The sequence below is a fragment of the Lissotriton helveticus genome, chromosome 10, assembly GCF_964261635.1.
Source record: "Lissotriton helveticus chromosome 10, aLisHel1.1, whole genome shotgun sequence".
Taxonomy (NCBI): domain Eukaryota; kingdom Metazoa; phylum Chordata; class Amphibia; order Caudata; family Salamandridae; genus Lissotriton; species Lissotriton helveticus.
Window position 1 is genome coordinate 172,049,914 of NC_136071.1, and position 27,168 is coordinate 172,077,081.

Here is a 27,168-nt window from a genome sequence, read left to right on the forward strand (position 1 = left end):
CATTAACATGTAGAGACCATACTGAGTCCCTTCGTACAAGTGGACCATAAAAATCCCTGTTATTTCTTCGTCACAGAATTTAAATTCTCGGGTGTCCCAGTAATTTCAGGGAAATAATTGAGATTTCAGTATTTTGGACAATAACATGCAGTAAATCGGTTTTGCACTCCAGTTTATGCATGTATTTCCCTAGCGTTTTCACGTGGTGATTTAACCACTTGGATGCTAAGCTTCATGCTGGTCTTCAATGCAATTTCCATCGAAATCAATGGAAACTCCATGACGAGCTGGGCTCGTCATGAGCGTCGAAGGGGTTAAGCTTCTTTCAGTAGCTAAAATCTCCATGTGAAGAGCTAAAACTTATAACTGCCCCAGTAACTCTGTTACTGGGCCCATCAGCATTTACAGGGCAGTTGTAAAGACTGCCCACGTTTTTGACATGCCTCCAAATATGACTTTCCTTTGAGTGTCAGACTTTCAGAAAATGTAATTTTTGTAGACTGATCATGGGTTTAATATTTGAGCTCAGTTGCTGACAGTCCTCCCTAAGAGCCTACACAATGCTCTGGGTGGTTTCCAGCCTATTATATTGATGTGAAGGTAGAAACTTGAGGCAAGATTCTCTGATGTTTTGGGAACACCTACATCATTAATCTTACGCCAAGTCTAAAATAGTTCTACCTAAAAAATCCTTAACGTTTTTTTTAGGGTAATGAGGAAGGGATCATTGACAGTCTTGTTCCTTCTCTTCTTCCACATTTTCCCTGCCAACTACATTTGATGTCTGGACACAATTTGGCTTTAGAGAGGGAGATCATAACCTAAAGAGAGCTGTTCCACCGTGAGGCACTACAGCCTAAGGATGGAATGGGATAAATGCTCAAATCTCTGGCTGCCTAAAGCAAGATAAGCAGTTGTGTTGTGGATTTGAAGTTTGAGTATCTGTCTGACCCTGATGCGTTCTATTGCTGTAATCCAGGCAGGAGTTAATTCCCCCCAAATTACTGCCCCCTAGTGTTAGCCTTGCTCTCAATTATCATGTGGAAATTTTAGGACAAAAACATACCTGTATGCGTGTAAAGATCGAGCCTCCAACCGTAATGCCGTGGTTTGAACCTAGTTTACCCATGTGGGACAGTCACTTAACCTCTCTAGCCCTAAACCAAATTAATCGCCTCTGTTTTGTCTGAGTTGATCCCCACCAGTGGCTGCCAGTCCTTTTGTTTACAGCCAGCATTCATGCCTGAAAGTGTTGAAAGGAATTTTTTTCTTCACTCAACTGTAGGAGAACCTGGATGCATACAAATACAGCTGGTGGCTGGAGACATTGATAAACGAAGTCATAGAGCGAGCATAAACATTGAGTAAGACGACAGAAAAAAAGATACCTGTGGATTGCTGAAATCAGCATTACACTATGTTAAGGAAAATGGGGACAGCACATCTTCTTGCGAATGAATAATTAAATTCAAACTGGCTTACAACTGGGTCATAAGGATACACCTAAACACTTCAGGAGAATGGCATAGTCACCCGTAAGAAAAGATAGTTCCAGATGAATCAAAGCCATGAACAGTTGATATCATCTAGTACTGCCAGTAGAACCGATTCAACTATTCTCTGTGTGTGAACACCTGCCTGAAAAAGGTCTCAAACGGTATTCTTTTTCATGAAGCCCTTGGGTGACCGTTCTTGCAACATGGAGAAGTAAAACTGTTTAAACATATAACACATCCTCCAAATCCATAGAGGGCCTTTCAAGTAAAGGGTTTTTTAGTGTCTCTTTTTGTTGGGTTTAAAACTTCATTACACAAACATTTAACTGTTGTCCTGCATGCATCACGGAGCCACATTCAAAGCCGCATCTCATTGCATCTTTTACACTCTTGCATGAGCCACATACAATTAGGATCAATTGGACAGCCATCGATCCCATATTTCCTGTTATTTCGCCTTACAGCCCCCCATTTGTATGTATCAGTTTCACAGCTGCACCGTATTCCATATCATTCTCTCACTTTAAGGGGACTCTTGCTTCGCCAACAGCATGCTATGTCTCATTTTACAGCCAGGAACACCCCCCTCCCTTTGACCCTCCCACTCCCATTCTCAGATAAAGTGATAGAAGGTTCCTCTAGCTCCTTTACATCGAACACCAAGTTAACTGTTAACCTCAATCCAGTATCCCACCCCCGTTCGCCTATCTTCCAAACCCTTTCTGGACTGAAACATGTCCAGTGAAACTAATTGAACAGAATCCTTCACAGATTAGAGTGAATTGCAAGGTGGGGGGGGGGGGGGGTGAGGGGGGGGGGGGGTGGTTTGCCTGGGGATGATGGTGGACGCTTGAGCGAGGAGCCCCATGCCAGCCGTACATTTCTCCTGAAAAGCGAGCTAGCTGGGACCGAGCTGAGATGTCCAGCTGCCGCCTACATATCCCTGGAGAGGTCTGGAACAGCCGACCCAAGTTTGGGGTCTTCTGGCTCTGGGCTCGTGGAGGGGCGCTAGTGGGCGAACCCGGAGTGAAGAGGCTGCTCCACTGGGTGGTGACGTCGGCCTCGGCGCTGCGCAACTCACCGGTTGCGGGGGCCTGGAGAGGCCCGTGGTCTAGCTGACTGTGGACTCCGGGAGACACGAGAGATTGCAGCGGGCGTGGCCTGCCGGACTACGACCGCCATCGGTGGGGCAAGATTGGCCTGGTGTGGAGGCGAGCGTCGGCGGGGGAAAGCGGAGAGTGTGGGGGCTCCCTCTGAGCCGAAATAACCCAGGAGGCAGTGGCGTCGCTACTGGGAGCATCAGGAGCAGAGGATCATGGTGGCACTGATTCTGCAGGCTGCGGTGGACATCGGATTGGGGAGCAGTCACCACGGGGCCAACAACTGCGGCGCGATCCGTTCCACGCACGCTGGAGACCTGGGAATAGAGTGTTGTGCGGTCTAGCACTGGGCGGGGACGCTGCAATTTTGGACGCGGGCCTCTGGGCCTGGACTGACCCTGAACCACAACCCGGAGGCGGAGATCCTTCTGCAGAGCCCGGGCCGTTCACCTGCTGGGAGGAGCCTACCTGTGTATTATCGGGAGCGGCTGGTTGTACTGGAATGTCCTTCCGTAGCTAGGGGAGACCCCAGGAGTGGCAGGGTAACTATACTGCTTTGCCCCTACGATTAAAGCACGAGCGGATGCTGATTGGACTCCCGTTGCTGCCTGGTGACGTCTGGACCATTGTTGGCTCCTGGCGGTGGGCATACTGCGGTTGGGGGCGCTCCACTGAGGGGTTGCTGGTGCCGTTGAATGCCCTGTTCCCTGCCTGTGGTTAGCGCTACTCCGTGCCACTCTGAACTAAGCTAGCGCTCACCCGCAGTGGGTCTGGAACTTCCTCTGTCACGTCCGAATGAGCCACCAAGGGAAAATCAAGGAATAAGACTGCTGGGGCCACGCAGGACACAGAGGACAGCGCAGCTGAACAGTCACGCCTGGGCCCGGACGACCCTGTCCAACAACAACTTAAGCAAATTATGGACGTCATCGCTTACACTAAAGCAACCCTCCACCAGGATATCAGTACAGTGGCGGTTGGCCTGGGCCTGTTGCTTGATGAACATAAGAAGCTTGCCAATAGGGTTTAGACACGGAATCCAACGTAGCGGCCATGATGCCGGCCCAGAACGCGACGGGCCAGCAGCTGAGTGCCCTCAAGGACAGAGTGTGTATACTGGAACGTAGGGCAGAAGATGCAGAAGGACGTGATCGGAAGAACAGTGCTGGAGTGGTTGGATTACCTGAGGGAGTGGAGGAGAGCGACATGGTGGACTATCTTGAAAACTGGTTCAAAGCTGTTGTTTCCCTGGAGGGTTTATCCACCGTTTAAACGCTGGCCCACAGTGTGCCTGCTAAACCGCTAGCTCCGGGTCGACCACCGCGGCCGGTCGTGGCCTGCCTACACCACTTCCGGGACAAGGACTTGCTACTGCAGAGGGCGAGAACGCAGGGTCCCTTCACCTTGGACAATAGCAGTGTTACCTTATTTCCTGACTATACGCTGGAGGTTCAACGGAGGAGGACCTCTTACCTGGAGATCTAGAAAGAATTGCGAGCCGAGGGTCTCCAGTATTCCCTGATGTTCCCAGCCCGCCTGCTCATCGCCCTGCAAGGCACTACTCAGTATTTCAACTCCCCTGAGGAAGCATGGGACTGGCTCGAGGGCTACAAGGGTGGACTGACCAGCGGTCAACACCACGAGTGACTGAGGCCCAGGATCAAGACACCTGGGATACCCCTACGTCGTAGAACTTGGAGGAGAGTCCAGAGACAGCCTTCCTTGTCCCAAGCTGCGAAGGAATGAGCAGCGGCACTACAAGCAGTAGTACCGTTGTCTCAGGACCGGGGTCCACCTCCATCGGATGAGGAAGCGGGATCATTTAAGGAGTCGGCAGCCAATGACACGTCACTTAGTAGCAGTGTGAAACTGCCTCTGCTAACGCCTGAGAGTGTGGATGAGATAGTATGATGGTAAGGTTAGCATGTGGTGGCTAGATGGGTATAAGAATTGTTTTGATTTTGTTGATTTACGGGTCCTGATACTAGCTCTGGCTTAGCACGGCTGGTGCAGTGCGGGCTGGACATACGTCCCTAGGTTGCTGCGTCCACTATTACCTCTGAACTAGTCGGAGGTCTTTAGTTTTGTAGTTTAACATAGTTTGGATGCGAGCTCGTTTGATAGTAACTGTCTTTGGGAGGGGGAGTTGGGGCTGTTTTGTGGGGACCTCGGCGTGGCACAACTAGTAGATCACTTGAGTACTGGATACGGGTATCGGAATGGGATCATTGATAGAATTGCAATGTATATAATGGAATGTTCAGGGCATGCATACTATGAAACGCCGCCATAGGATTCACGCTTACTTAATGCGCAGGGGAATTCAAATTGCCTTCCTTCAAGAAACACATATCACAGGGAGTGAGGGCTCTTGCACTGCACTGCAGCGCAGATGGAGGGGACATGTCTACCGCACAGCTTACTCTGCTTTTGCACGTGGGGTACTGGTGTGGATTCGGGCGGGGTCCCTTTTCAACTAGTACATCAAATTATTGACCCGGAGGGAAGGTATGTGATGGTTATGGGCAGGCTCAATGGCAGGTATGTGGCGCTGGGAAGTGTGTATGTGCCTAATACGGACCAGCCGGCTGTCTATTAGGTTATCTGGGAAATTGGCGCCCTATCTGACTGGCACTGTAATGATGGGAGGAGACGTTAACTCTGTCACTGATATTCTTATAGATGGGTTGCATCCTCCGCTCCCTACTGCTCCGGTCCATAAGATCTCTAAAGCCAGGAGGGATTGGCAGTCTCGCTGAGGGTTGGTGAACACGTGGAGGACGCGCCACCCTGCTGATCGCGATTATTCCTTCTTTTCATCGCTGCATGAGCTCCATGTTAGGCTGGATATTATACTATGTTCCCCAGACCTGCACTCTGCAGTCAAACTTAGCGAATACCTCACCAGGACATTGTCTGATCATAACCCACTGTTATTACGGGTGCAGTGATCTCAGGTGCGCCCTGCGATCCCAAGTTGGCGTCTAAACCCAGAGCTTTTGGAAGATCCAGTCTTCCGGCAGGCGGTGGGGACAGGGACCCCCCAGTATTTTGGTGATAATACAGGAACGGCGCCATAGACTGCTGTGGAGTGGGATGCTTTTAAGGTAGTGGTGAGGGGCCTCTGCATTGCTAATGTTGTAGGGATATGAAAAATACTCCTGCAAGACATTAAATCTGTGGACCAGCGCTTACGTACACAAGAACGTGACAGACCTGAGCAACCTCATAGACAGAGGGAATTGGTAGCAGCGTGGGAGGAAGTGGCAGTAGGGGTTGAGAGACTTTGATGCTTTGACTATAGGAAATGGTGCTAAAACTGAGGTTTTAGTGATAGGGGGAGATGGGGCGAGCTCGACTCAGGAATGGTGGCCGCCTTGTCTTGGCTCTCTGCCCATCCCGTGCAGTGAGGCTAAGAACTTGGGGGTCTGGGTTGATCCTAAACTCTCTTTTGAGAGTCATGTTGACAAACTCGTGGGGAAATGCTTTGGGGTTATGAAGACCCTAAACCGCACTCTGGACCTACTGCCACTTGAGGCCAGACGCATTATGACCCAAGCGTTGGTCACGTCCCGCGTTGACTACGCTAATGTGTTGCTATTAGGAACTACGGAGAAGAACTTAAGAAGATTGCAAGTGCTGCAAAATACGGCGGCCCGATTAGTCCTCAGACTCCCCAAAAGAACGGCATCCAAGCCTACTCTGGTTGCCCTTCACTGGCTTCCTATAAAGAAAAGGATCCTCTTTAAAGCTCTCCTCTTCTGCTATAGGATAATTTCTGCAAAAGCGCCGGAATATTTGAAGGATCTAACTATCCCCTATCTGCCCCAAAGAGCACTTCGCTCAATGGGTATGGGTCTCCTTACAGTTCCTCGTGTAAGAAGGGCCAGGGTGGGAGGTCGCTCCTTTCGGGTGTTGGCAGCCACCCAATGGAACATCCTTCCAACTGAGATCAGACTAGCCAAAACTGAAACTATGTTCAGGAAGCTTTTAAAAACACATTTGTTTGCCCTCTAGGGATTGCTGTTTCTGCTCTCTTGACTCTCTCTCCACAGCGCGGGGATACGCCGGGATGGCGTCACCAGGCGCTTTATAAACCCCTTTATTATTATTATTATTATTAAATACGTAGTGCGTGCACATGCTGAGCGTGAGAAATCTGGCACGTTGCTTGCTTGGTTGGCTAATCCGGCAAGGCGGGGGACAGTTATATTGGAACTTAATTGCCCGACAGGGGAACCATGCTATACACAACAGGGGATCAATGCACAATTCCACGACTACTATACTGTGCTATATCAGAGTAAGGTGATTTGAATGAGGAAACTCCGGAGGAATTTTTGGCTGCAGCTAACCTTCTGGGGCTTGCTGAGGCTGATTTACTAGGCCAGGACATTTTGGCGACCCGCTTGCTCCCTCATATGACTCACTTAGTGCATGAGGACCAGGCGGGATTCATTCCGACACGGAATACTGCTGGTAATGTAAGACGGCTACTCCACATCTTGTAAGCCGATATGTATCCAAAGACGACCACTGCCATTTTCCCGGTTGATATCGAAAAAGCTTTCAACAGCTTGGAGTGGTCTTACTTGTTTAAGGTTATGCACACTTTTGGGTTGGGTGATGAGTTTGTGAATTGGACGGCGTTGCTATATAAGTGCTCTGCGGCGAGAGTTAAAACGGGTGGATTGATTTCGGAGGCGTGCGCAGTGAGTCTGGGGACACGTCAAGGTTGCCCACTATCCCCTCTGTTGTTTGCACTGGCTATTAAACCGCTAGCGGCTCAGGCTCGGACGGGGCGGTGATATTCAGGACTGTATGTGCATGGCTTTACTCACTATATCGCGCTCTACGCCGATGATCTTCTTATGTTTTTAGAGGACATGGGGGCTGCCCTCCTCGGCGCTAAGAGTTTACTTAAGATCTTGAAAAAGTGGCAGACCTTACGGTAAATTGGGCGAAGTCAGGCCTGTTTCCCACTGCCCCATTGAGTGAGGGCCACTTACTCACAGATGGTGTGCACTGGGAACTTAATTGTTTGACGTATTTGGGGACCCGCATCTACCATAAGCAGGCGGATCTCCTGGAAGGCAATGTGGGAAGAGCCCTCCAGGGCCTTCAGGGCAGCATGGAGTTTTGGGGAACATTGCCGCTTTCGGTAGCTGGACGCGTGGCACTGCTTAAGATGGTAGCACTGCCTAGGCTCCTGTATTATTTCAGGACCCTCACCATTTGGGTTCCCGCATCAATATTCAAGCGGCTTCAGATAATGATCACAGGTTTATTATGGTCTGCTGGCCGGCGACGAGTGGCCCTGAAGACCCATATACGACCAAGGGGAGAGGGAGGGCTAGCGGTCCCGGATTTCAAGACATATTATTTGGCGGCCCGACTGCAATGGCTTACTCGGGCAATGGTGTCTGTGTTCCGAGGAGTGGGCGGGCGTGTGGATGATCGGATACCCGAGCAGACTCTCTCCCGTATTATTTTACAGCAACCCTTGCGACTCAAAACGCTCTCCACTGAACTTAGATTGTTTAAGCTATGCTGGGGCAGGAGCCAGCGGAGAGCACAGATTGCGCGCCCCTATGCACCTGAAATCCCGCTGGCAGTGTGTATGGCGTTGCCTCACGGGGGCAACTGGGCGGCGATAAATACTTGTGGGGCAACTTGGCTTGACTGCTATTGGAGACCTTTACGACGATTCTGTCCTTTTGCCATTTGATACACTGCAGGATAGATACGACCTGCCTTTGGGGTATTATTGGCTGCATTTGGCCCTCGTATCAGCCTTCCAAAAGTACTGGTTGGGAGGGCTTTCTGAATCACAGATCTCCATGGCCTGCCTGTATGTAGTTTTAGCAGCGGGCACCGTGAAAGCAGTAACTTGTCTATACCGATGCATGACGAATGAGATGTTGACTCCACTGACTGGGTTGAAACAGAAAAGGGAGGTAGATCTAGGCGCTGAAATTTCTGACAAGGTGTGGTCTGACCTTATTCAACGACCGTGGATAAGCACTAGGAATGCTCGTTTCCAACTGGTACCATTTTTTTATTTTACATAGGGCGTATCTTACTCCAGAAATATTAATAGGTATTTTGATACAACTGCTGCCCGCGCTGTAGCTCTGAAGGGGCGGATTTCCGTCATATGATGTGGAGCTGCCACAAACTTGAGAATTATTGGGAAGAGGTGATGGCGGTGCTGTGCGAGGTTACGGAGCAAGATATTGAACATGCTATTGCGCCTTGTTTACTTCACAGGTTCCCCCACACCTCCAGGACTAGAATCACTAGCAAGTTTTTAGATCTGGGTCTCCTGTTGGCCAAAAGGGATATTACGGCACACTGGAAGTCGTAAGAGGGGACCGAGTTTTCGGAGGTGGAAGGCTAACTTCAATAAATGGGCGGAAGGTGAGGGCACCGTCCGGTTACAGACAGCTACCCGCACACACAACGAGAAAGCATTGGAAGCTGCAAGGGAATGGGAAGTGCTAACATTGCTGTTGAAAACCTCAGAAGCCGATACAGATGTGTAATATTCATCTAGTGAACCGCGGGGCTTTCCCTGATAGTCCTATGTTTAGCACATGTATGATTGAGCCTGATCTCCCTGACTACATTTTGTTCTCTTGTAGTAGAATTATCTTGTTAAGTACACCAAGGTCTAGTCCTGCTGTACAGGACTGATGCACCGTGATGTACTACACTGTTTTATAGAATATATATTATCCTGTCCTGTGTGCCACGCTGAGTGGGGAGGGTTGGGAGGTGGGGGAGGGGGTATATATGGCTGGTTGATTGAATGTAAAATTCAGGCGTCCTTCTTAAGACGTCCTTGTTATTGATCGCCCGGATTGGGAAGGGGAGACATCAATCCATGGGGCTCGAATGGGTGCTCCGATTGCGTGAATTGGAATAAGTAATGATAGCTCCAGAATACCTTGTTAGTGTAAATGAGTGACCAATGTTCATAATTTGTATCCTGTATGTGCCAGACTATATTGTGTTTATTTTTTCTTTATTCTTTTTTATTGAAATCAATAAATATATTTACCCAAATTTCTGTTTTAGATTGAATTGCAAGTTCTTTGGATGCCATTATGGCCTCCTGACACTTGTTTTTTTTTTTTTTGTCCTCATAACCACCATATAGACAAAGTGCCAAAAGGAATTTACACAAACAGCTGTCTCAGTTTATTTCGTAAACTGGAAGGGACACGAGTCTTCTGGGGGCCATATTTCCCTCAGCTGTCATCCGTATTCCAGGTAGGCTCAAAGTCAATGATTTACCGGTCTGCGGCAAACCTTGGGGTAATTTAGCAGCCAAGTGGGGCCGGGCATGAACCGGTTAGCGGCTGTTCAAAGGGTACGAAATATTTAAGTACCATTGGAGATCAATCATAGGACCCCGGGGGAAAAAAAAAAAAAAAACCCCGGATAAATCAATGAAGCCAAGAAAGTAGATACCAAAATGCCCTTTTGTCATGATTGCCAGATCTAGCCAAGTCCATGCGGGAGGTCTGCAAGACTGAAGATTGCCAATCCCTAAATGTAGGGGGTGAAGAGTCTTTCCATTTTCTGCATACCTCCCTTCTCGCAAGCAGCATAGCATAGAACACTAGGAACTTAGCTGGATTTTGTAGACCTTCTGATACCCCAAATATCACTAAAGGCAGATCTATGGTAACCGGGCTACCCAGTGATTCTGTAAGATAGTTACTGATGTCCTCCCAGTATGTGATTAGTAGTGGGCATTCAAAAAACATATGTGTGTCTGATGCAGCCGTCAACCCACATCTGGCACAAGACACTAACTCTCCTCCTACAAACTTAGATAACCTAAGAGGGGAATAATATGCCCTATGGAGGGTGAAGATATGGTTTCTGCGAAGCCAGGATGGTTTAACAATCTTCCACAAAAGTTCAAAAGAAGTTATCCAAAGATTTTGTAAGTTTTGATCCATCACAACGGAGCCCCATGTTGATTCTGGTAGAATAAAGTCTCCATCCGACTCCTCCAGAATAAAGTTATACCATTTGGATACTTCCTTTTTTACTGGCTCACAGAGTACTAAGTCGGAAACAAATTGGCTGTGCCCTCCAAGTTTAAATGTGTTCCTATTAGCGGTAGAGGTTTTATAGGTCACAGTCCAACCATGAATTTGTAGGTATTTAAATCTTGAAAGATTGGGGCCAACCTTAGCTTGCAAGTGTTCCCATGAAAGTAGGTCCCCCTCGAAGAAGAGGTCTCCCCAGACTTCAAGACCTGCCTGTCTGAGAGGGATAACTAAAGTATCATCAAGCCAAGTGGGATGTTCAGGCAGCCCCCACAATGGTGTTTTCTCACCCAAGTAATTTAATTTTATAGATTTCGTGACTTCAGCCCAAGTTTTTGCCAGACCTTGTAAAATCTTCAGTTTAATTTTTTTAAAGAACTTAGGATTACCAAACTTAAAAAGAAAACCAGAGCGATTGATTTTTTCCCCATCCAGCATAGCCGCATACATAAGGCCTACCCCAGAACCTGAAGGAAGCTTCAGCAACATCCGAGAATGGGACAATTGAAAGGCCCATGCATACATTTTTAGATCTGGTGCCGCTAAACCACCCTTATCGCGTCGCCGGCCAGGTCCGGAACAACATAGCATCCATAAAAGTAGGAGATAACATCTACTCCTCAGACGATGAAATTAGGACAGCTTTTAGGGAATTCTTCCAAGAGATATATCAGGAAGACAAGGTTATTACATCTGAAGCCATTTAGAGCTGGTTGAATAACATTACTTTACCCTCTTTTTCACTGGAGCAATCACAATATCTGGATAAACCCATCACAGAAGAAGAGGTGAGATCAGCCATTAGGAAGGGTAAGAAAGCGAAGGCTTCCGGACCGGATGGGTTGCCATCCGAATTATATAAAATCCTGGAACCAGAAATTGTTCCCTTCCTCACGATTTTGTTCAACCAAATCCTTATAGAAGGAGTATCCCCTCCGACATCATGGGATAATGCCTCGATCACCCTTATTTTAAAAGCTGGTAAACCTAAAGAGACCTGTGGCTCTTATAGGCCAATTTCCATTTTGAATGTGGATTACAAAATCTTTACCACAGTTTTATCAACTAGACTGGCCTCTATCGCCCCTTCGGTCCTTCATTTAGACCAAAAGGGGTTCTTGAAAGGGAGACAACTCTACGAACTAACTTATGACTTGATTGGAGCCATAGATATGGCAACAACAAATAATCTACCATTGGCCGCCCTTACGCTAGATGCAACCAAGGCTTTCGACAGGGTTAATTGGGGATACCTGTTGGAGGCCTTGACTAAGTTTGGTGTGGGTGAAAGGTTCCGTAAGGTGATAGGCCTCTTGTACAGTAATCCATCTGCCTGTCTCCTCGTTAATGGTGACCTGTCGAGCCCTTTTTCCATCTCTAGGGGAACCCGGCAGGGGTGCCCGCTCTCTCCCTTGCTTTTTGATTTTTACATTGAGCCCTTTGCGCAACATCTAAGGGAGGAGGCCACCATTAAACCTTTTTGCCGAGGAAGGTAGCATTATACGCCGATGACGTACTTATATTAACATCAGAGGCCACCACTGCTTTTCCGGCAATCTTGAAACTAGCTAACGCATTTGGACAAATTTCGGGTTATGAGATTAATGCCGCGAAGACGGAAATGCTTATATGGAATGATGAGAATGCCGTAACCGAGTTGCAAGTAGGCAGCTCTCTGCGTTATCTAGGCTTGACGATAGTTAAGGATATTAATAAACTCGTCCAACTAAATCTATCTTCAGTTCTCAAAGAGTGCCGTAAGCTTCTCCAATCATGGTCACATTTGCCCCTCTCATTACTTGGTAGAGTTAACCTTATAAAAATGTCCATTCTTCCTAAAATTTCTTTTTTATTTAATACCATTCCTTTATATTTTGATCATACCATTTTAACTAAATTCCAATCAAACATCTCATCTTTTATTTGGAATAACCATTTTCCACGTATTGCTCCTGACACTTGTTGTCTCAAAATTCTCCTACATCTCGCTCTCAGACAGCACGTGTCCCCCACTAGCTGGTCAGGGGATAATGCATATGAATAAGCTATGAAGTCGAAATATCCCCTTGAGACATATAGGTTACATTACCAGCTTGACTTTTAATCGATTTGAATCTGGAACCCCTCTCAGCTTCTTTCTATATTTTGATAGTGCATGTCTCAGTTGCAGATATCTGTAAAATTGTAGCCTGAGCAGCTCAAACTCTCCTCTAAGCTGCTCAAATTACTCAATGTGGTCCTGCTTCCTGACCACCCCCTCCTTCCCCCCCCCCCCCCACAAAAACATCATAGCCTTATAACATCCCATGCCCTATACCCGGGTATTTGTGTCACATCTTTAACTTAGTACTGGCCCAAAGTGGTTTGTGGTTAATCAACTTGTTTAAACATTTGATGTGTCTTAGGCCATATTGCCAACAAAGAACTGGGATTCTAGTTATTTGTGGTAAAATAATCAAAGTGTGCTACTTTATAGGAAATGCTGAGTCCCAACCTCCTCCTGAACCTCCCAACACCAGTGCAAGGGCAGAATCTAACCGGTCTCCGAAGAGGCAGTCTGCTATGGGGACCAGTTAGGGCCCCCAATAATAAAGCTTAAGGTCTGGCGCTCCAGCCCCCTACCGTAAACTGACATAGTGCATTTCCAGAAAAAGACTGTGGGGAGCCTTCCTGCCCACAGGAATTTTGTGGCCAGGTGTGCAATCCACAGAAAAAGCCATGTGCAAAGACAAAGGGGTAGTACGCCAAAGCGTATAAAAACCGGGGAAGCATGAGCATTTTATACAAAGCCACTCTCCCTATGAATTAAATGGGTAGTAGAGACCATCTCTCCAGCTCCTCCCAGGTACGACTCATCAGAAGGGCAATATTGTAAAAATTAATGATCCCCAAGTATTGAAGCCGATCAGCCGCCCCCTATACTATTGCACAAGTAGATAGATTCAGCAGAGGCCCAGTAAGTTAAATGTAAGTTGATTTTCTCCAGTTTATAGTCAAACGTGATGCTTCCCCATGGATATCAAAGATTCTAACTAATCATTGTAAAGAGGTCAGAGGATTCAGCAAAAACAGAAGGATATCACCAGCGTAAAGAGACACTTTCCCCTCTCTCCCACTTCGCCATCCGAAGCCATCTATGTTAGAATTCCTCCCGATCCACATTTTCCAAGGGATGAATTGCCAGGGCTAAAAGGAATATAGAGAGGGGACAACCCTGCCTGGTTCCTCGCACTCCGGGAAACGACGAAGACAATACTCCATTGGCTCTCACCTGTGTAATCGGACCCACAAATAGGATGCTCGCATATCTCAAGAGCCTCTGGTCAAGATACATTTTTTTAGAGCATTTTGAACAGAAAGAGCTAATGATCGGTGTCAAAGTACTTCTTATAATCAATGAGTAATATTGCAGCCAGAACATGTAGGAGAGAGATTCTGGCTTAAAGCTATTTGTACCTTGTGCAGGCAGTGTCTAGTAGTTCTGCTGGGCATTAAGCAATTTTGATCCTCTTCCACTAATTTCTGAATCATCCTGGCCAACCCTGTACCCAGAGTTTTCGCTAGCATCTTGGTTTCACCATTAAGGAATGAAATGGGCCACAGTGACTCACATTCTTCCATTTGTTTATTAGGTATGAGAATAGTGATATTGGTTCCTCTTGTAGATTTCTCAGCAGTGGAGCTGTACAGCCTACTTCCTCAAAAATCTTTAGCAAATGTGAGAGCAGCAGGTAAGATTGTGTTTTTAATGCCCAAAAGGTTAGACGTTTGGGCCAGCAGCCTTGCTCAGGAAATCTCCACTATAGCCTTTTGGACCTCTTCTGATTAGAGTGGAACTCTCTATACACTTCAAGTGTTTTAATGCTTACATTCAAGGGATGTATTGCCTCTGAGGGCGGGGGTGGTCATCTATGTTATAATTCTTAATAATAATCTGCAAAAATGTCTGCAATCCCCCAGGTGTCTGGAACGCTGTGGCTGTCTGTATTTCAAAGTGCCAGGACAATATGAGCTGCTTGGTCTCTTTGAGGTAGCCAGTAGAGCAGCTTGCCGGCCTTCTTTTCCAACTGAGATACTCTGTGTCTGGATATTTTCCAGGCTACTGTAGCTGTATCCATACATTTTTGTGTAAGCGTGTGCCTAAGCTTCTCCAGGTGTCTGTCGTAGACTTCCGTATGACTCTGGGCCACACTTTGTTCAAGTAGCAATATCTCTTGTTCCCTGTCCCTTTCCACTCTTCGTTCATTAGAGAAGGCCAAGCTTATAAATACCGATTTAAGGGCGTAGCAAAGGGGTACAATTCTGAGAGCCTGCTAATTTCAAAGTACTCCTCAGTTGTATCACAAAGTTGGCCCCCCACGGTCTTAGTCTTCAACCTCCATGTGTTAAAGTGCCATATAGCCCTCTGGCTACTTTGTGTCCTTCTATGCCATATTCCAACCAGTGCATAATCAGACTGGAGCCAGCTAGCACATCAAGCTCATGAAATGGGATAAATAGGCAGTCTAGTCTAGAGTGGCATTCTTAGGGGCCGAGTAATACATGTTGTGTCTCTCGCTCAGGTGAGGGTGTTGCGCACACATCTCCCAGTCCCATCGTGTTCACACGTTTATTTACAGGAATCTTGTGGCCACTGCAGGTGTTTCTACATCAAGGGGCCGCATTCATAATTCCATTAAAATCCCACCCTAGAATTGACATACCAATCGGAGATCAAAGTAGAGCCTCAGTGTGTGCCTACAAAGGGCTTCCAACCAGGGTGGGAGGCACATACAGACTGCCAATAGTCCATGGGGACCTTCTAGTGTAACTTTGATTATAACAAACCTGCCTATTCCATCGAAATTAATCTTGGAGACTACCAGAGTAAATGATTTAGACCGCAAAATTGCAGACCAGTGGTAAATCCAGCACAGAACACTAGGCAATAGCCATGTTGACAAAGAAAACCACATGTGTTCCACAACAAATTGTAGTCCTCTAATAACAGAATCTCAGGGGAGAAGTGCTTGGCATATGCCATCACCGCTCCTTACTTTATCAAGCAAGCCGTTCACATTCCAAGTACATTTTTTATATCTTCCATGGGCACCACTAATTTGAATAAGTACCTGTGCATTATTGGCTTAGTTGAAACTTCTTCTACTTTAACCACTTGGCTGCTAAGGCACCTGATGCACTTCCATTGACTTTCCATTGAAATCAATGGAAACTCCATGACGAGTTACCCTTGTCATTAGCACTGAAGGGGTTAAACAAACTAACTACTCTTTCCTCAACAACCCCTCAAGTCCCTGCCACCCACCCTTCGTACCTAGAAGTATTTGTCTCCAATTATAAAAATAATCCAAAGTGAATGGAAGTGGCCCGTCACATTTTCAGAACTAGTTGCCGTCTTCCTAGGTGAAGATTTCTGCATCAGTTTGTCAGAGCTTCTTGATTGTATATTCCAGTTACATCACTTGTGTTTCCACTTCATTCACGTGGCCCGTGGTCTTACATTGATCTTGTCTGAGGAGGGACATGTCCACCCCACTTCCCCTAATTTAGTTAAAAAGCCAGTCATGACAATTCATTTGCTTTCACAATACCGTCTGTTCCTGAGTGAATCCCTTCTGCGACCTCCGAGCACTGTGGATGGTTAGTATCTATTGTCTAGATCACCTTGTCAGGCAAGTGGAGTGGCTTAGCAAAATTATCCATTTTGCCCTGCCCACGTGGACCTGTGTCCTTGAACATTATCCCAGTTGCAGTGGAAATGTAGTCTCTCAGAAGAAGGGGAGCATCCCCTGTAGATTTTCGCTAATGCAACCTGACAGGCCAAACGCCTGTCGGTGGCACGAGCAGTCAGGTCAAACGTCATTTGATCCGTACACTAATTTTAGGATTCCACTCGTCTGTTATGTCCAATTCTCAGGCTATGTCTCTGCATGATGGGGACCAGTCTCTTCATCCCATATTCGGGTCATATATATGTCTCTGGTGCCACCCCTGCCACACCAGTAACTGGGGCTGAAGTAGATCGCTGCGGTGGGTGCTTAAGGGCCACTAACCAAGAGTATTTAGAGCAGTTTGAACTTCTCTCAGTGTTTTAATCCAAGAAAAGGACTGTGATGAATAACACTCGGGGTCACACAGCCTTGGCACACACTCACCAGCGGGGTCCCCAATCAGAGCCCAGCATATCTGGCGACCTCCCAGACTGGGGTTTCAAAGCTCTTGTTACAGCGAGGCACCATGCTCCCATGTCCTTAATGTATACTAGGGCGTCCTGCCTCCGCTCCGGGCGTGCAGGCTAAGCCCCAGGATCTTCGTCCAGAGTTCTGAGTTGACCTCATGCCACGAATGTGTGCACAACCTTTCTTCGCCCCCCTACCCCCATTCCCCCTGAATCTTCACGAGTCTAGCAGGATATAAACTCCTACAGGGGAAGAATTGTGGAAATGTACCCCCGTGAGGGCACACTGGTGCAGGGTCACCCTCTCGTCTATGGGTCCGAAGACTAACAAAAGAGAGATCGGCACTGGAGTGAAGTAAAGCAAACCGAGTTTATTAAATGCTCATGAGCAGGACGGCTTCTGAACAACACCCTCAAGTGTTGTGGGAGGAAGTACATTAAATACAAAGACCATCTCCCTTATATACTGTTTGTTGCAGTGTAATCACATGGGAAGGAAAACTGGAGGGAATGGGTTTAAACATGGAAATAGTTACAGGCAAACAAGAGCAGATGGGTGACCAGGTGGTCAGGAGATGAGGGGGAGTAAGGAATGTTTATGGCGGCAATAAGCAATCAATAGATGACATCTAAGACCAGGTGCACAGGCAGCTGCAGCCCCCCAGCACGTACATCAGATTGACCATGTCAGAGAGGTCAGCTAAAGTTAAGGACACAGGCTTGGTGAAAAGGCGAACAGCAGAGAGTAAAATGAACACAACAGAAACTAAATGGACGTGACGGACAAAATGGCTGCCACTTATGCTAACACAGAATTTATACTTTTCCACAGAATGGAAGGAGTTATGGGAGGTAGGAATGTTGCCTCCCTAAAGTCCTGTCTCCACTGGTGCTCTCTCTCCCCTTTTAAATTGAAGTTCTCAATAGGCCTACTTGGCCTTTCCTCTCTTGTTACAAGCCATCTCTGCCATCCTCAGGAGGGTGGAAAGCCTCCACCTGAATGGAGCACCAGCGAGGAGGCCCCGAAATGACGGGCTCAGTGGTCCGCCAACTGCTTCTCCATGTCTCACTTCAAGCCCCTCCAGCCACACTGTTCTACAGCTTCGAAAGGACTCCTGCCTGCACCAGCCCTGTTTCCAGGACAGCTTACAGTGTCACATCTGCCCCAGGGTGCAGGGGGCTTCCCAATCTTAAAGGCAACTGCGCATTGAGGGGTCTCCGAGGCCTCAACTCTCACCATCTACTCCTCCAGGCTTACTCTGGGGCCCTCCATCTGCCCCTTGCTCGAAGGCACCTCGCTTTTACAGACGTGGGCTCTGGGCCACTAGTCCTGCTCAGCCACCATCTTTGCAGGAGTTCACCGAGATGTCCAATCCCAATCATCCTTCACTGATCCAAATTATTCCAACATGATCTACCCCGTAGTGCCACAAGCATTCTCTGCTCTATGGCGCTTCTGGCTGGCCTAATTGCGAACACCAGAATCAGAATCCAGGAATGGGATCTGATGCCAGTGCAGGAGCAGCCGCACATAATCACATTCCTCTTCAAGTAAAGGTTTTAACGCTGGTGTTTAATCTGGCCAGGGACTCATCTTGACGTAATGTCTTATCCAAAGGCAAGGCCCTGGTTGTGAAATAATTTTTTTTCCACAGATAAGTCAAGGGACCGACGGGGATCCAGATGTAATTAATTTGTGCCACTGTACTTGAGTGAAAATAATCCCAATAGCTTTGTTGCTGACAGTTTCCAATGTTCAATTCTGGAAAGGGAAATCCTTTATTATGAGAGCTGATCTTGCAACTTAGTCCTTGAACTCTAGTAGCTTTTCAATTGAGTAATGCATGCAGTACAATTGTTTCTACAGAAGGGCCAGTATTAAGTTATTTAACTAATTTAAACATCTACTGGCAATTTTCTGTCTGGGCTAATCTTCTTGAAAATTTGTGAGTAAGATCCATGCTGTGGTTAAGTTTTGTTTATGTTTATTAAAGAACGTTAAATAGGCAGGTTCTAATAGAATGGGGAATGTTGAGACACAAATGAAAAAGTAGCTTAACTGTTAGTTCGGTTTGGTTGCTATTGGACTTATCATTAAAGAGGATCATTACATCCGTTCATGAGTATTTTTCATGTGAAAAGAACACATTTTGTCAACAAATTTAAGATCCTGAGCAGAGGGCAGGAACAGCCACCAAATTCTGCCACTGCCTGACAGAGCATCTGAAAAAAATCACCTGTGCTGGAAACCAGATTTTTTATTTTTGCAGCACCCAGTGAGAGCACGATCAAGGCATATGTTGCCGTACAATAACAGAACTTTTTTATATGAGTATCTTTTTTGTAGTCCTAGAACTGCAGCTTAGAACATTGCAAAATTACTGTATGTTCAAGGGACTAGTTTAATGCAAGGTTCAAATAGTGTGGCATGACTGCGACAAAATGGAGAAAGGGCTTTCCCAGAAACGTCAACACATTACCTGAACCAGCATGGCTCACTCATGGCAGCCATATAGGAAGAACCTGAAACACATTAGATTCAAAACATGGAACCAGTTCACTTGCACCAACATTTGTAAGTTCAAGAAAAACTGTTGGTGAGGAATCCAGATTTGAAAGAAGCCATATCCCCTCACAGAAGGAATTGAAGACACATGGAACTGAGCCAAGGAAATGAGACATGAAGAGTAAAAAGTTTCAGTTGTGGCTAAACTGAAGGATATCAGAGAGGAAGATCTCTGAACACACCTGTAGTGCAACAGAGTGCGTGAAGCATATATTTTGTCATTGCAGGTGGCTGTTGGACAACTATAATAGTAAGTCTCTTTGGTACAGTTACTGAAGAGCCCTTTGAGCTGAAGCATTCCTAGCTCAGAGCAAAGGTACTCTTTCAGAAAAGAAGCCAAACTGGTTGTGGGATCTGTTTGTCCTACACTTGTATTAATGACTAACAACAACTGACAGATTGCGGATTGGTTATTTATGCTAGCCTATTATTTCAGTTTGTTTTTTTGGCTTCTTCTGTTCTTTATTTTAGTTTGTTGCTTGAATACTTATTAGTAGAATGCTTACATAAATATTGCAGTTGCAAGAATATAACAAACACCAATGTTTTGATCTAAGGCAGGTAAACCCATGTTTCCCCGGGTCAAGGTGGAAGAAGTTTGATTCTTCCCTTGTAGTTATGAGAAAACAAGAAGTGCCCTTGATCAATTTGGGCATGCAAGGCAGAAAGGTGACATTTTAGATGTGATACCTGAAAGAAATTCAGAGGCAGAACCTAGAGATTTATTCGAAAACCTTGTGAGAATGTGTGAATGGCATACATTATTAGCATGTCAGCAAGATAAAACAGAGAAGATGGGGAACTGTATAGTCTCTTTGAGGACTAGGCAAGAACTTGAGTTTCGAACCAGGGCTGATTCGTTGATTAGAGATCAACTAGTGCATTGTAAGTTAACGAGAAGCTATTGTGAGGAATCCAGCTTTGAAAGAAGCCATATTCATCATAGAATGTAATGGAAACCACTTCAGTCATGAAAAGAAAATAGTTTTAGCTAAACTAAAGGATATCACAGGGTGATCATTTAAGGTGAAAAGCGGTATTGCTGAACAAAAAAAATTAGAAGTTTGTAAGAATGAAGTGCTGCAGATGTGGAAGTATTTCACACACTGAGAACAATGCAAGTTATTTGGAAAGTCAACTTGAAGGTAGTGTGGGTGAAATGGACAATATGAATGTTTGGGGAAGGGTATAGTCCATATGGAAGGACATGAATACAAAAGCAAACGTCAAGTAGAAGACCGCCATGAGAATTTAAGCAAAATAGTTTTCAGAGTGTTGGATATTCCTAGTCTGCAGAGTGAGTGTGACAAAGGAAAGGATAACATGCTGGAGTGTAAGATCATGGTAGGAGGCAGAGAAATAATGGTTATAGCAGATGTATGGTCTCCTTCCTTATACACTAGTGGATGACAAGGCGTGGAGAAAAAAAACTTTTTGTCTAGATGACTCTTACACATCCACCACCACCAAACTCCTCGTCCTCTTCCATTTGCTGAAAGGTTTTGAGCACAGAACTATGTTAAAGGAGGGAGCAAAACCCATAGTCCATACTCCCAGGAAAGTTCCACATATGATAATGGAACAAATTGTTAAAGCTTGGAATGATTGAAGAGATAGATTAATCTGAGTGGCCTGTGGCTCTGGCACGCAAGGATGGAGGAAAAAACTAATGTTTGAGCAAACTGTAGAGATCTGAACATCTGGGTAGTAGATAGACAGCCTTCACCTAAAATAGCAAAGGAGTTGATGATGAAAAATGCCCAAGTGTAATAGACCTTTTCTCTGCATTTCATCCATGCTTGGAAGTCAGTATAACTCGGAGAGAAGCAGAACAGCTATGTGCTTAATTTTTTGTTGAAAGCTCTTTCATTGCTATTTTATATGTGCATTATTGTTCACATGACGGAGTTAGTTTCTACTCATGAATATTTGTGCATGTAAAACTATATAAAAACATACTTTGGCCATACTTGCTTATGTATGAAAAATTGTTATTATAAACAACATACTTAAAGCAAAATTGTTATAGTAGCCTATGCAGAATTGTGTGTGTTTGTATATATATGTACACACACACACACGTGTACTCAAATGAAACCCGAGTATTATGCTAAATTGGTGACCTAATGTCACTCTTGTTATCTTTGCAGATGACACTGAAGATGTGTGCATTGTGGAGAGGCTTTTCTCCAGTAGCCTGGTAGCTATTGTGAGCCTCAAAGCTCCCCGTAAACTGAAAGTCTGTCACTTTAAAAAGGGGACGGAAATCTGTAATTACAGCTACTCCAACACAATCCTGGCAGTAAAACTTAACCGGCAGGTGAGTAATTATTTTCGAAATCAATTAAGTATTTGGGCCAAAAGCATTCAAAGTTCTGTGATCCTATGATACAACAGTCAAAAAGGTAAACACACCTGAACAAGATACAAGAATTTAGATGTCATTGTTTAGACTGCAAAACTACTACCAGCTGTACTTTGAGAACTGTAATTGCAAAAACAGGTGAAGACTAAGTAGATGCCATTTTTACATCTTAATCATTCTCCTTATTTTTTCTTAATTTTCTTAAATCAGTTTCCACCCAAGTGTCATTTTGCATCACACAGACAGTTTGAGACACGCACTCGCTCACTCACACTCCTACTCTTTTGCTCGCTCTCACTTTCTCTCATATTCTCAATCTTTCTCTTGTTCCAGAGTTTGGCTTGCAAAGAAATGTAGGTATTTGTCCTTCTATTGTACGACGTTTAAACGGAAGATTCAAAGTTTGATTTTTATAATTATATTAAAGGAATATTTAAATTTTCGTGCACCAGATAATTTCTGTAGATATTTTGAGGCTAGTCCGTGCCTTCATTTAAAGATGACACACAGGGTTTTGAATCGTACATAGTAAGCTCACCGGTTAAAGATGGTTTTGTGGATGGAGACTGAAGACCACTCCTAGGGCCATGCTTGCTCTAATTGTGAAATTTTCAGTTTAGTATTGCTCCAGTGAGAGCATTTCATAATCAAAATTAGAATTAAACTGGATTCTTTCAGGATCATTTACACCCATACACAAATAGAACTAATGTCATCTAATTCGACACGAAAACCATTTTTTCTAATTTGGGTGTAATTTCTTGATTAAAACGGGCACAATGTAAAGATATTTTCATGACTTTTTGTCCGCATGATTGTCTACTGACTCCTCTCTTTTCACTATTTTCGGAGTGTTGACTCCTTTTGAATGAAAAAAGACCATAATGTCGTATAAGGTGGAGCAGAAGCTTAAAGTAGATTTTAAAGAAAACTGTGAAAGTGATGACTTCTGGAATATCCCACACAAAGGATCAATACCTCTGGTCCCATTTTAACAAGTTTTTTCCCATGATAAAACCTGACCGTAATAATTGGAGTGGAGAACGTTATGAACCATGCCAAGCAGTAGGGTCTCTTCAGTGTGCTGCCTGGAATTCCAACAGTTTAAGGTCAAGAAGATTATGACTTTCAAGATATGTTTACATCTGATCTGTCAATGCCTTGCTAATAGTTAAAAAACCTACTGTGTAGGAGTGGTCTCATGTTGGAGTTTTTAAAAGTAAAAATGCAGTTGCTTCAATTGACTTTTTCTTGAAATGAAGAAATAATGACCGCATAATAATTTCAAGCAATGAAAATTGGTAATGTTTTAAAAGCATTGTGGAGCTAAATTGTAATCTAGATTAAATTTAACTCAAAGGCAGCATCGACCTACTCCATGGTAGGCTGGTAGTCATGAAGACATTGCGTTCTTTGTCAGAATCATGGCTGTCTGAACCATTTTGTTTTGCCTTCCACGGGATTATGGTCCGGTAGAAAACTTCTGTTCTTCTCTCAATGACTGTGTAACTAAGTGGCTAAAGTTCGAGCATTGATAAAGAGGCTAGAAAGATATTGCAAACTGACAAATGGGCATTACTGTTCACTTTTTATCTGAGAGACTAAGAACTTGTGCTGCCATACATTCACCTCTACCATTAAGCTTCAAGATGAGTGACGAGGCCCATACTGTAGTTCTGAGAGAGCTAACGTAACAACTCAGCCCTATCAACTTAAAACAGAACAAAAATACATTTAAACAAGCAAGAAGATTTTGATTAGGATCCATATGCTCACGAACAGGCTATTAATCCCTATCTCACAATTCATTTTAGGCATGGCTTGAAATGCAGCTGTCGTGAGACATTATGTTATCAATTTTTAAAAAAATGAGCTTTCTCGAGTACTATAGCAAGGGTCTTTGGCTTTGCCTATATTTTTCTGGATAGGTGTACATGTTTTGATTGGGCAGAACTTGTATGATTCCACTGAAAAAGTGGTTTCCTTCCTTTCTTTTTTATATTGCCATTGTCCAACATTTATTTTTTCCAATTTTTCTTAGTCTTTAGTTTGTATTCGCTCATTTTTTTATGGTGGAAGCCAGTCTCGATCCTTTAGTGCCTACTTCACTGAATTTTGTATGATTTTGTTAGTCATCAATGAAAATGACAGCCACATTTTTTCCTGCGAGTTTCATGGAATAATATTATATTCTAGCTGTTATAGTGGAACGTGGGCATGGAAGTGATTCTTTATTTGATTTTCTTTAGTCTTTAACGTTTCTAACTTTTCAGACTTGCTAGTGTTTTGTGCTTTCAGGGTGACTCCTGAGCAGCGATGAATTATCCAGTAGTTCGTTAATCTGATCCTTTGTGTAACGAACCAGTAAAGCCTCTGACATTTTTAATTTAAGGTAGAGTATAGGGAAAGATGATATGTGAACTCCATTTTATTTCTTTGACCATGTAGTAGGACCACCTATTCTAATAGGTGTCACATTTTCACCTGCATTGGTGCTATAATCGTGTTCTGTGCCCTATAACCCTTGGGCATCTGAGTATCCTGACTACAGAGTACTTATTGTGAAAAGTATGTGTTAAAGGCAATATTTTTTTATGAAAGGTCTGTTATTGCTCTGTGCAGAAGCTTGTAGGCAAGCATTTTGTCACACTGAATTTGGAGATTTCTGTTGTTGGCAAGGGTTTTGGTGATTCACCCGAACAAATCATGGGGACAGAATATTTGCAGAATCGTAGTCCTTTCATATTGTTGACCGCTGTAATTTTGCACATCTTTCTAATATTACCGTATACCTGATGGTCGGCTTGTGGGAGGGCTTATGACCAACACACGAGGCCTGAGTTGGTTATTGTGACAAACCAGTGATAAAGGCTATAAGCCTTGATTGTTTATTATGACATTTTACAATAAAGGCAGTAGGCCTGGCAAATTGATTTTGTAAAGCATTTGTTAAAGTCAATAAGCCTTCAAGGGTGTATTGTTACTGTATATTAAAACCTATAGTGTTGGTAGGACATGTTTTGTATGGTTGGACACAATTGCAGATTTTCCCTGCATATTTTAACCTGAGAGGCTGCCATTATGTACGCAGTTCTGCAAAAGAAACCGGTTTACTGTATGAACTAGACAGAGCAGTCAGTCCAAATTTACAGCATCTAACGAATCCATTTTTTATGAGGCTTCAGACTTAGCACTTGATGCTGTTCATATTCCACTTAGATGAAGGAGTAGAGAAAACCCTATCGTACCTGAGTGGAACGCACCTTCCTAGCAAAATGGCCTTCATGGTAATCAGGTGGCTGACCATCAAATAAGTCATGAACTGGTGGCTCGTAGAAAAGGTTTGAATCAAGGCTAATGTGAGCTTCTTGAACCAAATTTGTATGTCTTTGTCCTTTTTCCAAAAACACTAAAGCCTAGGAATGGGCTATGTGGCCAGTATTTACAGAAACCTGGCCAAAGAGGGAACTACTAGGAGCTGCTTCCCAGGAGTTGTTTTTGGTGAAGTGTCATGTGTTCCCTTCATTCCAGTGTCCATGCCAGAGCCACATGTCACCTGGGTTCCTTTGTTCTGGACTGCATCTTTTCACATACTTCCATGAACCAATGTCAAAGCCCTGGGCGCCTCACTTGTTTAAATCTTTGTAGTATACCTCCGGTTTTATCAGTGCTCTCGCAACACGTTGCTCTGTCAAGCGGACTGGGCCCCTTCAAACCCAAATCCTTATTGGCTTGGTGGGATAAGTCCCTGTACTGCAGGGAGCATGACGTGGAGCACAGGGTATTGAGACACCGGAGGAGACCAGGGGCGTGGTCTAGACTTGAACAGTTATTTCAAAAGCTTCTTACCAGACGGTGGAAAGAAATACGGTTGGAAATTCACTAAGAAGTGCACAAGAGAGGTCAGTCTGGTACTATAAAATAAAGATCACCTTTAAAGAAAAGTAATACCTGCATTATTTCATGCAGTAGGGAATACATTCAGTCTAGTTACTACGGTCTCATGGTACTGATTGTGTGTGGCATCCATTTTGTCACTTACACTAAGATACCCAAAAAATCTTTTGAAAAAATTGCTTGTTTAGTAGTGCATTCTTAAATAGATAGATACATTACAGGCAAGTCTCTCTTTCAGATCGAAATCAGCATTGCATGAAGTTCAGTTTCATTTGGGTGCAGAATCCTAAATCCGAAGTTAAATAACAGAAGTAGGTAGTTCAAGCCTAGCTAACAACATCTGGGTGACACAGAGATAGGGATATTTTAGACTTATTTCTTGAAGATCAGTATCCTGTTACAAAACATAACTACACTTTTTTGTGGGGCAGTGCTGTGCACCTGTTGCTGTCGGAAAGGTGCCTCACTTATTTATCTCTGCGCTTTGAGTTGAGTTTTAGAAAGCTCATGACTAGTCATTTGGTGTTTTGGGAGATCATTTTAATCTTAAATGTTTGTATTATTTCAATTACATTTTAGAGATTGATAGTATGCTTGGAAGAATCTCTCTACATACACAACATACGAGACATGAAAGTGCTGCACACTATTCGGGAGACTCCCCCAAACCCAACAGGTAAGGTCACCTATTTACTGCATAAATTCTAATGGAATCATTCTTCTTCCCTTCATCCAGAAGTGTAGATAAATGACTTAGTGACGTGGAACATGTACCTTATGATCCAAACTCTGTCTTTGTTAATGAGTCACCTGGACCATGTTCCATAAACAATTTTAGATGCCTTTTAATTAGAGTTTAATCTTGCTGCATGGTTTAGAACATTGCCTGAATTAAGGCATATTATTATATATGTTGTGATAGAATATTTTACATAGTTATATTAACTCCTTAAGTATTACTAACAATAACATACTTTATGCTGAGTCTTTGTCTGAATTTGAAGTCTTTGGGTTTTCTGGTCCCCCACAGGATTGTGTGCACTTTCTATAAACGGTGACAACTGCTATCTGGCTTATCCTGGGAGTGCCACCATTGGAGAGGTCCAGGTGTTTGACACCATCAATCTGGTGAGGATTACTTTCACATCTTCACTTTTTTGCCTTTGTGAATAAAATATATATTACTGACGGTAAAATGTAGGCTATTACCGTATATAGGTAATAGGTTACAGTGACGTAGAGGCAGAAATCTAAGCCTGTTGCTCGCTTGTTCAAATCCAGAAGTATCTGGGTCTTGTATTAAATAGAGAACATGCCTGCATACGCTCTTAAAAAGAAGATTTGCACCTTATAACAAGTGCGTTGTGTCTTCTATCAGTATAGACTCAAATGTGAGCCTTGCTCACAAACCAAATTTACCTGAAATCAAAACTTTTGTAATACACTCTCATCCCTCTTCTTCTGAGTTCTTTGCATCTCCGCATTGGGAAATATTTACTG

General features: G+C 44.4%; 1 protein-coding gene across 1 annotated transcript in view; it reads left to right on the plus strand.

Annotated features, from left to right (window-relative positions):
- The window catches only part of WIPI2 (WD repeat domain, phosphoinositide interacting 2), a 171,389-nt gene that overhangs the window by 20,641 nt on the left and 123,580 nt on the right, over positions 1-27,168 (plus strand). Inside the window, exons 3-5 of the mRNA XM_078665016.1 lie at positions 21,557-21,726; positions 26,248-26,344; positions 26,699-26,796. Coding sequence (XP_078521142.1) covers positions 21,557-21,726; positions 26,248-26,344; positions 26,699-26,796 — 365 coding nt within the window. The remainder of the gene's footprint in view (positions 1-21,556; positions 21,727-26,247; positions 26,345-26,698; positions 26,797-27,168) is intronic.